The sequence below is a fragment of the Lissotriton helveticus genome, chromosome 9 (assembly GCF_964261635.1).
Source record: "Lissotriton helveticus chromosome 9, aLisHel1.1, whole genome shotgun sequence".
Taxonomy (NCBI): domain Eukaryota; kingdom Metazoa; phylum Chordata; class Amphibia; order Caudata; family Salamandridae; genus Lissotriton; species Lissotriton helveticus.
Window position 1 is genome coordinate 1,224,942,660 of NC_136070.1, and position 15,125 is coordinate 1,224,957,784.

Consider the following 15,125-nt stretch of genomic DNA (forward strand, 5'->3'; position numbering starts at 1 on the left):
ATCATGTTATGCCATCTCCACAGCTAATTGGCCTTGCAAGTGATTTCCATCTTTTTCAAATTGCCTTGACCACCTCAAACAATAGTTGGCAACGTTTTTTTGGGCCCTGCTGGCATTCACTGTACCACTGTGAACTGAATTCCAGCGTTAAGGTATGAACCGTTTTGGAAGAATGCATGATGGATCCCACAAGGCAGAGGCCCTCTAAAGCCTGTGAAGGTTAAAAGCTCTCCTCACTTGTTAACAGCAGTATATGCACTCAAATAGTTAACATCTTTCTCATGAGTAGCACTCCAGGTGGCTGAAAAGGAAGGCTTGGAGATCCTCTAGAATTATACCAAATGTCCAGCTTTTTGCTACTTCTGTTCAAATTCATCTTGAATGTGGGCTAACACTTGAGGTGCAAAAAAGAGAATCCATTTTTCTGAAGACCAATACAGTGAAAAATTCTACTGTTGCGATGACCTTTCTTCCCAAACTATGAGGATTCTAATATTGGACTGTTTAGATCGCCGTAGGACAAGACTAATAGTCTCAAAGTCCTGTTGTGTGCCTATATCATGCAAAGTATATATGCATCCCAACACTTGCTATTGTAAAATAACAATAAGTTGACAAATAATGAATGTAACTGTTGGACTTTGTTGCTAACTTAAAAATTCCTTATTTCACCAGATTCGGCTACTTTTGAACTTTAGTAGCATCATTTATAGTTTACTAGTGGCCATAACCAGTGAATGTTAGATAAAAACAATATAGAGCCATCCTGCAGACGTTTTGACTTATTAAAAGGATATACTTTGAGAGCTGTATACTCAGTAGCAAAATGAAAAGTGCATGAACAATACAATCATGTCTTGTCAAACTACAGTGGATAAAGAGGTTGTAAACCTTGAAAAAAAGAAATATTAGCAGGCACGATTGCAGTAACAATAGACTAGATGGATCAGTTCCATGAGAAATTCTAGGATCAGGAAATAAATAGATCACAAATATTGAAGACAAAACACCTAAAAACATCTGTATTTTATGGGTGTTAATTGGGGACGGGTCTTTCTTTGCATTTTTCTCATTTTATGGGTTCGCTCCCTCCCCCATGACTTTGGACTTCAGTCTCCTTTAATGACTGGTTGACAAATGTTTTACTAAATAGAATGGTCTTCAGTTATTGCCTAAAGACTGTGAGGTTGGATCGGACATTTAAAAATTGCCAAAGAGAATTTCAGGCGTTATCCCCATATCCACTTCTAAGTTACAGTCCCACTCTAGTTTTTTCGAATTTGGGGACCTTTACCCCCATCGTAATTTCCTGAGTTGCCATGAGCCTTCCCTGCCAGTTTCACCAATTTTTTAAATTGTGGGTGTGAATCTAAAACACTTGTCAATGTTGCTGCCATAGCATAGTTCTCCATGTTGAGAACTATTTTCAGTTTTCGTAGTGCCCAACTGTGTGATATTTGACTTTGTAAACCATAGAATATCAACATCATCTTCCTAGGGTTTAAAAAAATGAATTCTTTATTTGAACTCTACCAATTTACTTTCATAATGTCTGTGTATTGAGTTCATGAAAGAGCAGTTCTTTCACACTAGCCTTTAGTGTTTTTACCCTGGAGTCTTTCATGTTGAATGGGGCAAGTGTCCTGGAAGGTCTTGTACCTGTCCAACGTGACTGTGACTTACTGATATCGTTTCTGTTTTTCAGGAAACTACGTGCATCAAGCAGTGGGAGTTGCCTTGCATCCACATGAGTGGCGACCCAGACAGCGAAATAACACCCCTCCAGCTGAACACAGAAAGAGCTACCCCTTCCTCGATGGGAGCTTCACTGAAGATGAATGGGAAAAGCCAATTAGGTAAGAGCAGAGGAGGGATTGTTGCACACTGTGGCTATTTGTTGATGGTCTTTGCTTTATAAAAATACTTTCAAACTTCCCTGAGGTGACTTAAAGCCAATCACGTTGACGATGGATACACTTCTACTGCCGTTGTATTACTCATTTTTGCAGCGGGTTGGTTTTCCAGCTAAGTGTGCCCAGTGACAGTCTCACTAAAGTCATGGGAAGGTTTAATTCTTCTGAGGCACTCCTCAGGCCTTTAGATTTGCAGCATGAGACATGCTTCCAGGACTGCCGGGTGGCAGCACAAATTCCCTTTGATCTTGATGCACAGGGTAGGACACATCACTGCAGGGCACTGTGCCTTCCTCTCTTCCAGGTATTACAGATTGACAGCCCTACTTGTCATAAAGATCATAACCTAGAAAAACATAAACACTGCCTGAAAAGAAGGGCATCATTTTTTGCCAATATCCAACAAAATAGAAAGTAATTTTAGTCGCTGCACAATCTGTACCAGTGGCTATCAAAAATGATATACTTAACATTCAATTCTGGTACTTAATACTTTTGTAACCATCCTATTAAATCCCACCAAAACTGTGGTTGAAAATCTATTTCTCTTTTATGAACCTTATAGCTCCAATATTTTTGATTTACGTATCTACAAACGCAACTTGACAACAAAGATTGGCCATCCGATGACAACAGTCTCTACTCACTACCACTCCCATGTGAACTGTCCCTCCAGTGGCAGCTTTTGCGTAAACGCAGTGAATAAAAACCACTAATATACTCACGATCTGTGGAAGATCAGTGGATCAATGATATATAGAACACTAGGTCGAAGTATGACTACTCTAAGACGACTTACATTTTTCCATATTCATCCACAAAAGCATTTAATTTTCTTTATCTAAAATATTAAATTCTTAACCTGGCCACATTAATCAGCAGCTTGTTTATCAAACAATATTTTTCCAAGACTTCTAACTGCCACTGTAGTAGGGGTGGGTGGAATTTACATAGTCGCGCCACGCAAAGGTCTGCGAAATGCTAAAAAATCTCTGCGAGCACGCAAAAGTTTAGCGAACACTTGGAATTGCTTGTTCCGCCAGTTCGCGGTGCTTTTTTCCTGTTCGCGAACGCTGTTTGCATGCTCGGGGAGAAATATATCGCATACACGCATTTTGAAAGTGCGAATATGCAAAAAATTCTGCGAAGCCGCAGATGGCAGAATTTTTGGCAATTCCGCGTTCTCCGCGGAACGCAAAATTACCCAAATTCGCGAGAGGGACAGAATTTACCGCCCAGGGCTACACTGTAGATGGTGATCTCTTGCCCATTTAGGCTGTGTCCATTTCAAACATGAGCGAGCGAACCGGAGAGCTACACATATTTAGGAATTGATGGTGGGCTTGTGTGAAATACATTTCAGACTGGGTGGAATCAGCATAAAGTTGTGCCTTTATGTATAAATTTCTAGGATGTGTCCTGGCACACGCTTCTTATAGCACCTTTTAGAAATCTAGGTCAGGAGGTCCCAAGACAATCAGAAGTTACTGGACCACAACTGTCTTTGATCCTCTTTCTCCTCAGTTGTTCTGTAGCCTTCATAATGTGGACCTTGTATCTGGGTACATAATACCCATTCAGCAACTTGACTCTGCATCCAATGTTTACTCAGGCAGGTCTTCTGAGCTAGAATCTCAGAACTAAGCAACTCACAAAATAGCCCTCAATGCCCATTCTGTACTTTTTTGTTTTTTTTAAAGGAATGTGTACTATAATGGGCATGCAGCTAAAAACTATGCTCAAAATTACAAATATATACACGTTTCCAGGTATAACTACAAATTATAACCCCTCCAAACGTGGGCCTCACAGAAAGACCAGGGTGCAAGTAGAGTATTCAAAGGAAAGACCAGAGGGGCATAACTAACCCTGTTAATCCAGGTTGTCAATGTTAGCTGCCAGGTACAGTGTGACAATGTTGCACACCAACAGTCCCTAACAATGAAAGCAAGCTCAGCACGAAGATTGAACCTAGAGGCTCTGTCATAAGTTTCACAAAATAAAAGTAACCAAGCCATTTCATAATAAATTAATTCATAATCTACTTCATAACCTACTTGTTTTATCATTTATGTAAACATCACCATGCAGTCTGTGCCTGGAGAGACCACTAGTATTTAGGCAGATCTAAAACACTTTTTCATTTTTTTATTAGGTTGCCTACCAACCAGTCTTAAGCACCCACCCAACCCCGCCATGTCATCCAACATGATGGTTCAGCTGCCTCAGAGCTTTCTGGGGATTCCTGCCGCCTTTTCTGCGGTCACCCCCAACCCAAGACCCTGGCAAGCTTGCTTATTAAAGTGGTTACCCATGTACTCCCTTCTGAGGGACAAAGATACGTTTTTTCCCTGCTGTGCAGGCCCTGGACTAATTTTATGTTGTTGCCCTATGAATCACTACTTCGTGGGTTGCTTTGCGGGTGCCCCAGTCGTACTCTGGTGAATGGTTCACCATATACAATTTTTGTTTTTCTCTTTGCATGTGGTACCTCCTGGAGCATGCTGCTCCTGACCCATTTCCCAATTTATTAAGGTTTTTTTCACTGTGAAAAAGTGTTTTTTGGTCTGGTTTTACCTCTACCTGTGTGGTGGCACCTGGCATGCTTGGCACACTAGTTGCAGGTTCAAGAGATTTCTTCCAGCATGCAACAGCAGAAGGGAACTGCACAGTGATCCTCATTAGCTGTGTGGTCCTGCTGGCTCCTTCACTCTTCCCAACATGCATCCTTCTGTGCGAGGCCGCAGAAAATGCTGTTCTGCTCGCACACATTTGTGTGTGGGGGGCGTGGGCATTACTTAAGATATCTATTAGGAACCCTTAAATACAGGGACACGTTGCTGAGGGATGGGAAATCCCTTGAGACAGGGAGATGATCTTCTCTTACCTACCACCTATACAAACTGTGAGCAATTGCCCCAGAGATGAGGAGGGGAAGTATTAGAAAAGGGCCTTTTTCTTTTGAAAAGTGCAGTAGCGTTTATAAATTCCTGCTGGTGGGTGCCCCTAGGTCTGGGTCAACCAGCAGCATGTCTCCTCAGTCTGTGCACGAGTGGTACAAAGAAGTAATAACTTTGTCCACACTGGACCATGTCTTACCTGGTTGCTCCCAGGGGCAGATTCGGGCAGTCGGTGCCAGCCTCAGCGATTTTCCTTGTTGGACTTGGCAATATCTACAGGGTGATTTGCAAACATTTTGCCTTCACCCTCCTGTTTTTTTAACCAGTTTTTGTTGGTTGTTAAGACTCTACGCACTTTCCCACTGCTAACCGGTGCTAAAGTGCTTAAGATCTCGCCTTTAAACATGAGAAAAGTTGCTTTCAACTGATTGGCATATTTAATTTGCTTATATGTCCCTAATGAATGCTATATACCGGGGCAGGTAAATTGTAGCTATTTAAAACATGCCTCCATTTTAAACTGCCAATGACACTGTGTGCAGTTTTAAACTGTCAATTCAATTTAGCAAAATAAATGATTTTGCCAAGCCTAAAACTCCCTTATTAATACATCTAAGTTACCCATAGGCCCTCATCAACCCAAAGGGCAGGGTGCAATGTATTTAAAGTGGTTGAACATGTTCATTTAAGTTTTACATGTCCTGGTAGTGGATAACGCCTAATTATATTTAATAAGTGATAACTTCAATTGGGGAACAGGTGGATAGTTTGAGTTTGGTGTCTAGAGAATTGTAAATAAAAGCCCTCTTTAATTGTAAATTCAGATTTTTAGTCACAATTCTGAAAATGCCACTTTTTCTTGTCCTAACCATTTGGTGCCTGCAGCCTGTTCCTGGGTCACATGACTAAGTGTTCTGGCAGTTTGTCTTTGTGTATTGCTCCCAAACACTAAGCTAGGTGTTGGCAGGATGGGTCACTCCGACTTAACAAGAGAGAGGAGCTGTCACCTACCACTTTTGCACTTCACAAAGGCTCTATCTGAGAGCTCTCACAAATGGTTTGACACTAGTCTTTTGTGACTCCGGACAAGCTGGGGCGAGGGTAGGGAGGCAGGAAATTCCAAGCACTCTGAAGGTGGAAACCTCCAGAACCTTCTCCTACTTCAAAGTGGACACCAGGTATAAATACTGGACCATCAGACCCAACTCTCCAGTAAACATCTGGACCTGTGGAAGACTCCGAAGATGGTGTGCTGTCCTGCTCTGCTGCAAGGAGGACTGCCACCCTGATGCCCTCCTGCCTAAGTGAAAAGAACTGGACTTGCAGGACCACCAGAGTGACTCCAAGGGCTCGTTGACTGGCCTTCTGATCAGAAGCCTCAGGGACAGAACAGACTATCTCCATCTTGAACCCAAGACCTGGATTCTGCTAGCTGTGATTCCTGCCTTCCCAGGTGGTACCACCCCACTCCTGAACCCTTGGAACTTAGCCAGAAGGTGCTTTGACCAGCCCAACTGTGGTCTGCACAGAACCGATGCATCACCTCCCTGAAACCCCATATCAGAGGAGCTGCATGATGCATCGCCTCACTAAACTCTGCATCGAGAACGCTGTGTGATGCACCCCTGACACAAGACTTCGCATCACTGCGCGGAAGCTTCCAGGAACCACACTTGCGTGGTGCATCCTTAATGCAGGCCTTCGCATCACAAACCCCCTGTTGAAAGCATCCTTGATGACGACAGAGGACTCCCCTCCACAAGTCTTGAAGCTTCTTCGGCGGAACTAACCGGTGTGTGATGCATCTCAACACAGGACTTTGCATCGCAATCCCCTTGTCGGCACCCTGGACGATAATGCAGGGCCTCGCGTAGCAGCTTCTTAGCTCTTAGTTATTACCGCTGCATGACACATCTTTGACAAGGGACTCCGCAATGCTCCACAAGCAGGATATAAGGTATTTTGTTCTGCAGGCCTAAATGGGTCCCTGTAGCTGGCTTGTTGTCCATAGGGGTTGGCCTGAACTTGTTACTTTGCCCCGGTCTGACGCAACCAGATAACCATAGTTGGTGCTTCGTGCTTTTGCTGCTATTTTCACGTTAATCTTTAAAATTGCATATCTTCACTTTTACTAATTGGATTTTTGGTGTCAATTTATTTATTACATTTTACTCTAAGTTGGTGAGGGGGTTTTCTTGTGTTTTTTCACTTTATTACTGTTTGAAGTGCTGCATAAATACTTTACACATTGCCTCTGAGTTGAGCCTGATGACTTTAGTGCCAAGTTACCAGAGGGTTAAGCACAGGTTAGTTTAGGGTTTGCATGAGTTTCACCCTTACAGAGATTGCGGTTGCTGCCCAAGTAGGGTTTCAGCCCCATCAACCAGTAACTCAATTTCCTTCACTCCCGGCCCTCAGAATTTTACAGTGATCATTTTCAGCTTTTTTGCAGCCTTTAGCTCTGCTGCTTCTCCCTTCTTTCTGCATTGTCACCTATAAGGGTGATGGCCCTGCCCGCCCAACACCACTGATTTCCCAGCCTGTTGTCTTCATTAGTGGAAAACATCTGCCCCAGCAGACCTCTCTTCTTGCTGTGCTCCCCACCAACAATGCCTGGCAGGTCTTGCACGGTGGACTGTGTGCAACAACAAGAGTCTGCAAAGCCTGGTTCTGAAGTATTAAAACAGGACCAGTCCAACAGATGTTCAGAGGTCCTCCTCCTTCCTGGTCCGCAGCAAGTCCAATCTTCACTGTGCATGGGAGAACGTCAGTGAGCTTTTGCCACCAGCTCTAGAGAGCGTTCACAAAGTGAGTACATATCAGTAGTGGGCGCACCACCATAAAACTGACAGGGGTTTAGCAGCTATTCCACTACTACCTTTATTCTCCCAAGCTTCTTCTGAGCTCGGACATCCTGCTCAGGCGTTTAGGAAGGGAGGTGGAGTATTCTAAGATCGGTGGGGCACTTGTCCAACCAGCTAGTGCCCCCATCAATTCTCCATCCCCAGAGTGACCAAAGGAACCAGCCCACTGCCCTTCCAATATGTTGCGCAATCCAGGAATTCCAATCAGTGTATCATACCTAGATTTGAGGCTCAAGTATTTACATACAAGTGAGTGGCTCTGACATCACGCGGCAATCTAGAGTTACAATGTAAACACCATTAAAACATCCAGTACACAATTGAAACATTACACATTATGTATCTCACCCAAGAGGCATGGAACCCAATTGAATCATAACAATTTATACTGGGCCTCATCTTCCACAGTGTGAAGATGGCAGTCAGTCCGACCACAGCCTTCCCTGCTCAGACTGCATGTGCACACATGCCGGTGTACAGAATTCACACATTAAGGTGGAAATCTGTGCATTATATAGAAAACACATCAACAATTGTATTTTGTTCATGCTACTCCATGACCTCCTGCACAGGTGCTCCCTGGCACCAGCTAACTGGGGAGAAGTGTCGTGGTGAACAATTTGCTTCCCTCCCTCCTCAGATAAAATGGTTCCCCTGTACTTCTGTCACACTGAGTCACTCTTCCCCAACCCACCAAAACTAGGTCCTTTTACCATCCTTTACCACCCTTGCAAAACCTGCCCCACATGGTCCATTAATTTTTTTATAAATAAAATCTAATGTTCTGCTAGTCTACTCATCAACGCTAAACAGCACCACCATTGCGCTAGTGGTAGCCACCAGCATCATGCTCTCGACTCCTAGTGAGCTGCATCAACAGAGTCCGCTTCTCATGACATCTACACATCTTTGCAGATCTTCAGCTAACAAGATGCATGACAATTGGTGGCTAGAGTGACACTCTGGCTCTACACCTCCCTCAGGTCTGCACACATTCAAGACCAACACAGGAGAGGTTTGTCCTTCATCTGCCTGAATCCTGCTTCCCCCGGGCTGTCCATCTGCGTTTTCCTGCTTCTCAAGACCCGGATGAAGCATAGCAAATCTGGGGAAGTGAGTGCTTCCCTTAGTGATTTCACAACACGTGTTTTGTGATATGACAGTGAATATTAGAATTGCAAATGTAGTATTCATAGGCCTTGGTGTAGTTCACTGAGTTTTGCAATGAGAAGTTTCTGCTGGTATTCCTGCAGCTCTGGTAGAAAATCTACCCGACCGGTAGCTCACGCTCATGAACTTACCGTTCCCGATGGCGAGCGAGGAAAAAACTCAGCTACACATCGCGAGGTGGAGTTTTCTGCACTCCACGAGCTCTGTGGAGTGCAGAAAACTCCGCGAACAGATCGAAGTTCACCGCCTAGGCCTAGTATTCATGGTTGAGGTGTCCTATAGAAGCCATAGACCACAATAGGGTTACAGGTTATTTGGCAGGAAGCTCATTGTTAGCAATGTCATAACGAGATGAACATAGCTTAACAATGTCGAACGGAGCCCAGCACATCTAGGCTGTGAGCACAAATGACGTTCTTCATATTATCAATGATGCAAGGTTCACTGCATTGCTTAAACCAATATTGTAATCAACCATGTGGAGCACTGTGTTGACTTCACTGATTGGAGTCTCCTGCTTTAACAGTTACCAGGCAAGTATCTTCATTGTATGGTTGTATGTTGGTGTAGATCACTACCTAGCAATTGGTGTTGTCATATTCACAAGCAAGTGCATGACTACTTGTTCAGCCTAGGGAATTCATGTTTCATCATTTGCATTTTTGTCCCACAGATATCACCTTGTACTTTCTACCATTCTCACCATGTCTGTTCTCCTCTGTGTCTTCTTTTTCTCTTCTCAGGTGTTCTGTGTCTCAGATCTGAGCTCTGTCCCATCCGCCTTTGTAGACAGTCTGAGGCTCCTGGTTTACCCATAATGCATCCATTTTCTTTGACTTCTTCACTGTTTCACAAAACGTCTTCCTAAACCTCCAGTCTTCCACAGACATTTTTATTCTCATCTTTCCCCCTCTTGAGAGTGACATTACTGCTACACCACCTAACTACTTCCTTTGAAGGACTTGTGTCCTATGTGAAAATGCTTTGAGATTTTGTAAAGAGACTTTCTTGCCTCAAAATTGGTATTGTTTGCAATGTGTCAGAAGACCTCCGGCACTGATGCAAGCTGGTGAGCCACCGGTTGTAAGCTTGCAACGTTTGTGCCCGCAACGGAAGAGTGCTGACAATGTTTGGTTCCTACGTTACAACAGATTTTCCAGCCGCCAAAATGGCCTCGACAGTGATCATGAAGGAAGCTTGTGGAGAGTTTTTGGAGAGGCGCTGGAGGACTTGGAAACATGTGGCCAGTCAGAACTCTTAAGGGAGATTGAGGTAAAATTGTGCTTCCAATGCTTTTTAGGTCTGGCTTTAGCCAACACCTTTTGATGTTGCAAAAATGATTTGTACACTATACTTTCTTAAAGGGACTTTCAACTAGCTTTCTTCATCCATTGATCTGTTGTCATTTGTATTTTGCTTCCACCCACTACAGCATACTACATGGGGCAAGCCTACTCAAGCCACTGATCAACTTCACTTTGAGTGACTTCATTTTGCTTTTTGTCAGTGAGCACCTTCCAACACAAGCTAGTTCCCTTCAGTGCCAGTGTTTTTGTTTTTACTTTCAAATTAGGTTAGTGTTGCCTTTGTGTTTTGAGCCTGATGTGATAACAGGATGCTTTTGATGCAACCAAGGCACATTCCAGCCTGATCAGTTCCGGTCTACTGCTAATGATGGTGTACATTTGATTTTAGAGTGCCTTTTGCTTGTGGGTCTGTGGCTATTTTACAGCAGAACAGATTGTGTGCATTTGAAACTTGATGTATAAAGTTATGCCTATTTTCTTTTCTTGCTTTATTTCTTTTTTCTTCCATTTTATCTTTTAGATTTCGTGTTACTTTTTTCATGTTTGTTCTTTCTTTCCTGGCATGCCTTTTATTCCATTATTTTCTTTCTTTCTTTCCTTCATGGCTTCCTCCTTGAATTTTCTTTCTTGCCTTTTGTCATTCTTTCCGTCTGTCTTGCCACCTTTTGTGCCTTATTGCTGGCCTTCTCACTTTTTTTCCTTTCTTTCCTTCTTTTCTTCTTTCTTGCCTTCTTTCTTCCTTTGCTTATTTCCTTTCTTGCCTACTTTCTTTCACTCCTTCTTTCTTACACGCCTTCTTCCTTACACGCCTTCTTCCTTTCACACCTTTTTGCTTTTTTCCATTTGTTCTTTCTTCCCTTCTTTCTTTTCTTTCTTTCAACTTTAATTTTTCTTTTTTCCTTACCTGTCCTTTTTCTTGCATTCTGTCTTTACCCTTATTTATTTCTTCTTCCCTTTTTTTTCTTCCTTCCATCCTTTAACTAGCAGCCAATAGTCAATGCCAGAACAATTTACTTTTTTAGGTCCATGTTACCGTTAGCCAAGACCTTTTGTTTTTACTAAATGTATGGGGGTTTTCAGGCAGACTTCATCCATTGGTCTGTCATTTCTCAAGGGGCAGCGAGTAAATTCCCTTCAGCCATTCGCTGACTTCACTACGAGTTACAGCATGCTGCCCTTTCACAAGGAGTGCATTGACACAAAGTAGCTCCCTTCAGTGCCCGGGAGTACTATGATAATGTATGAGACCAAAAAACATTGTTGCCTTGAGCCAAAGTTGTATTTTACATTGGTGAATTGGCCAGCAGCTTCATGAACAATAACGTTTTTCAAAAACCATAACAAAACAAAAATTGACTACAGTTGGTGGCCAAAGCCAGGCCTATTGGCTTTGGAAGTGCCTATTTTGCTTTTGTAAGCATACTCTGCATGGAACTGGGTGAAAATATCACCTTGAATGAGGTGAAAGAACGTACTGCCTCAAAAAGACAAGCTTTGTAAATGGGAAACCAGCATTTTAATGCCAATCGCCTGTCTAAGTCTAAGTGTTTTTCATTTAATGGCTGTGTTCCTGTGATTTGTATTTTTGTTGTAGAAGCAGATACACGTTCACACATGAATATGTTACTTTGTGGGTGGATATCATTGATACATGAAGTGGACAGATAGCTTGATTAATGGAGGGATATGACTATCTGAATGGATGAAATTATGGCTATGGGTGAACAATTGAAAGCTCTGGTGGAGAGGTAAACCACTATTTAGCCTGACAAAAAGAATTTGCTTGCCTGAAATTATGCACAAATGAGTGGACCTCCACACCCCTAAAAAAGGCAAAACAGCCTTCAATAATCCTGGCCCCACCTTGGTGAAGTGACCAGGATGGTCCTATATCCTGCTGTTACTGTAATAAGTATGAATAAAACACAGACCATTTTTAATTCGGCAACTGTGTGTGCACACTTCACAGAAGGTTAGTGTGCATACCTGGTCTGCCCACATTTAATCCATGCAATCTCAGGCAATTGGTGCAATGGAATTAAAAATGTATCTGTCTCTTTCAAGTATTTTTCCTTACTTCACCCCATGTCCCTTTACCCCCTCTCACTCTCCCTATTGCCATATTGATAAGTGGCTACCCCTTTTCTGGCTCACCTCTCTACATATGCCCCTTTTTTCGACATTCTGTACCAGCCTTTACTTCTCTAACCACTCTCTACATCAATCTTTTTTCTACATCAATCTTTTCTGTCGCATTGCTCTTTATACCTCACAGCTCTGTTTCCACCTCTCCTCCCCATATATGTACTCTATGTATTTCACCTCTCTCCAACGCCATCTCTTTAATTCCTCATCTCTCTCTACCCCGGTCTTCTTTCTGACTCTGTCAACCTTAGTCCTATATCATTTCTCCCCATCTCTTTTCCATCCTCAACTCTTTCTATGGTGCTTCTCTCTACCTTATATCTCGATTTACCGCCTCATTCTTTCACTAAGTCACCTCCACTTCTCTTTCCACCACTGCTCATTCTTGCTGACCTCTGACCATCTTGCTGTTTCATGTTACCTCTCTTTTTCTTTAACATTTTCACCTATTTAATGTCTGTGCATGTCTTAATATCATCTCTCTACCACACTTCTCTCTCTCGACTTCTCTCTTTATACATCTCTCACCCTTGCTTCTGTCTTACTTCACTTTTTACTCTACACCAAATTTCTCCCATCTACCTTTCCATACTCTCTCTCGGCCTTTCTTTATCCGTTGCTACTCTTTTAAAACAACCGGTCTTTCTCTCTGTCTCATTTTACACCCCTTTCTCTTCCTCCGTGCTCTCTCTGTCTTGCATCTCTATAAACTTCTCTCACTAGCTCACCTCTTGATCTGCCTGCTCAGGGGGTTGGGGTTGGTGGCTGGAGACTTGGAACTCAACGTGTCAAATGATGTCACTCAGTAACAGTTTGGCCAATTGTGCTTTTACTTTAACAATAACTGTTACAGCTATGATAATTCTGATATCTAAGGAAATAATCGAAGTGCTGCAAAGTCATCCCTATGCCCTGGTTGCCCCCATTGTTTACTAACTGGTACTGGTGGAAACTGACTGACTGTATCTGGGCTCTGCCTAACCAGGCATGCTGAAAGCACACTTAGAATACAGGGAAACACCTGCACGCACTAGGGTACACTTTGGGTTAGAGTACCCCTGATTGGCATGAACTCCCCTATAAGGCCCTAGTCCATAATAGAGCAGGGGAATCAAAACTACCTTTAAGTCCCTAGTATATAATAGGGCATGGCAGTTTTGAGGTTAGCCACTCTTTCTGCACTTGCATGTGTGTACCGCTGAGGCCTGAGTTCCATTTAAAAGCAGCACTGTGTTGCAGAACTACTTTTAAAATATAAAGTGTGCCTAAACTCGACTTTGGTATTGGGGCACTTAGAATTTGATAACATACACAATTTTTGTGTGATGGGTACCCCCAAGATCTCCCCTAGGTGGCCTACAGGTGTGGGTTCGAGTACTTATGAGGGGGACCCTTAAAGAATAGGTTTTATCTGCCCTGGGGAAAGTGAAATTGCACATTTCACAGCTCATTGTAGTAAAGTGCTCCCCAAAATCCACCTTTGTGCTAGGAACACTGTGGAGTGAAGATCTGCAATAGTTTTAAATATTCAGAACCCCTAAAGTCTCGCCTAGGTGTTCCAGGGGTTGGGAGTCCTGTAGATATAAGCAGGATCCTTATAAAATATGTTTTATAAGCCCTGGTGTTGGAGAAATTGCTCATTTCATTTTCCCCATTGCAAATCCCCAGCCACATAGGTTATCATGGCAAGAAGTTATTAATTAATAACTCCCGCTACGAAATATAGAAAATATCATCCAAGGACTTAGTAGAATGGTATTGTTAAATCCAACAATATGCAATTACGAATACGAATTTATCCTAAAATGTACAGACAAGAAGTTTTAAGAGAACCTTGTCTGTAAGCCAAAATTCAGCCTTCCAGGACTCTGCTCTGATTGGTCAGAGTTAAGTGGATTAGCCAGGCTGCTTTGATGAAGTGCTAAGTGGTACCTGTGGTGAAGAGCCATTCTGGGAGGAAATGGTTCTGCTGCATGGGAATATCGGAGCAAGGGGGAGGTTCGTAACGCATAAGCTTCAAACGCCCAGGGGGACAGCGAGAAAAAGTCAGGTCCATCTATGGCCCCCTCCTCTGTACCCAGCCAGATGCCAGGCTTAAGGAAGGAATGTGCAGTTGCCTGGGGAAGGGAGAATAAGAAGAGGAGCCATCCTGGAGGTTGGTTTAGGCAGCTCTTGCGCCTCTGTTGAGGCTTCAGCCATATTGAATTTTGGATAAATAGTGCTTTCTGACCATTATGCCACATTTTGAAGGAAATTGTCATGCTCTATGGTGTTGCCCTGCACCTCATTGGACAGGACTTTCCTCCTGTTTTACCCCAGAGAACACTGAATAAGTATTAGAGAGGGGCAGTACCTCTCAGATCTGCTGCTTGAAACTACAGAAGAATGGTCCATGCTGGAAGTTTATTTGCCCTAACCAGGCCCTGCACTCTGACTGTGCCTGCTTCACAATCTGGAATTACAGCCCTGTGGATCAAACCTGCTTCAAAAGGACTAAAGAGTTGACTTCCTGCAAGCTACAGGTTAACAGAGCTCACCTGGATCGTCACCACCAAGAACCCCAAGCCTGAAGTGACTCCAGTGAATTTGTAAGGGTGGATTGTGGTAATTGAAGTCCCAAACTTTCAAGGGCCATCTTGGAGCTTCCAGACCCTTAGAGTAAGTTGTGGACACTTTGGGACCGTCAAAGGAACTTCAGTAAGAAGTTCCAGAAGTTTGGATAACTATGGACAACTTTGAAAAAAGGCTCCATAAGTGGACCAACTTAATTTGGCCAGCCAAGCCAGCGCCCCTCAAATGTGAGCCGGCATGCCGGCCAGGTTCGTC

The 15,125-nt window shown here is 43.2% G+C and overlaps 1 protein-coding gene across 2 annotated transcripts in view; it reads left to right on the forward strand.

Annotated features, from left to right (window-relative positions):
* Positions 1–15,125, forward strand: part of GRIP2 (glutamate receptor interacting protein 2) — a 476,068-nt gene that overhangs the window by 446,485 nt on the left and 14,458 nt on the right. For both annotated transcript variants that reach the window (XM_078661710.1, XM_078661711.1), the window contains exons 20-21: positions 1,706–1,856; positions 9,999–10,119. In XM_078661710.1, coding sequence (XP_078517836.1) covers positions 1,706–1,856; positions 9,999–10,119 — 272 coding nt within the window. The remainder of the gene's footprint in view (positions 1–1,705; positions 1,857–9,998; positions 10,120–15,125) is intronic.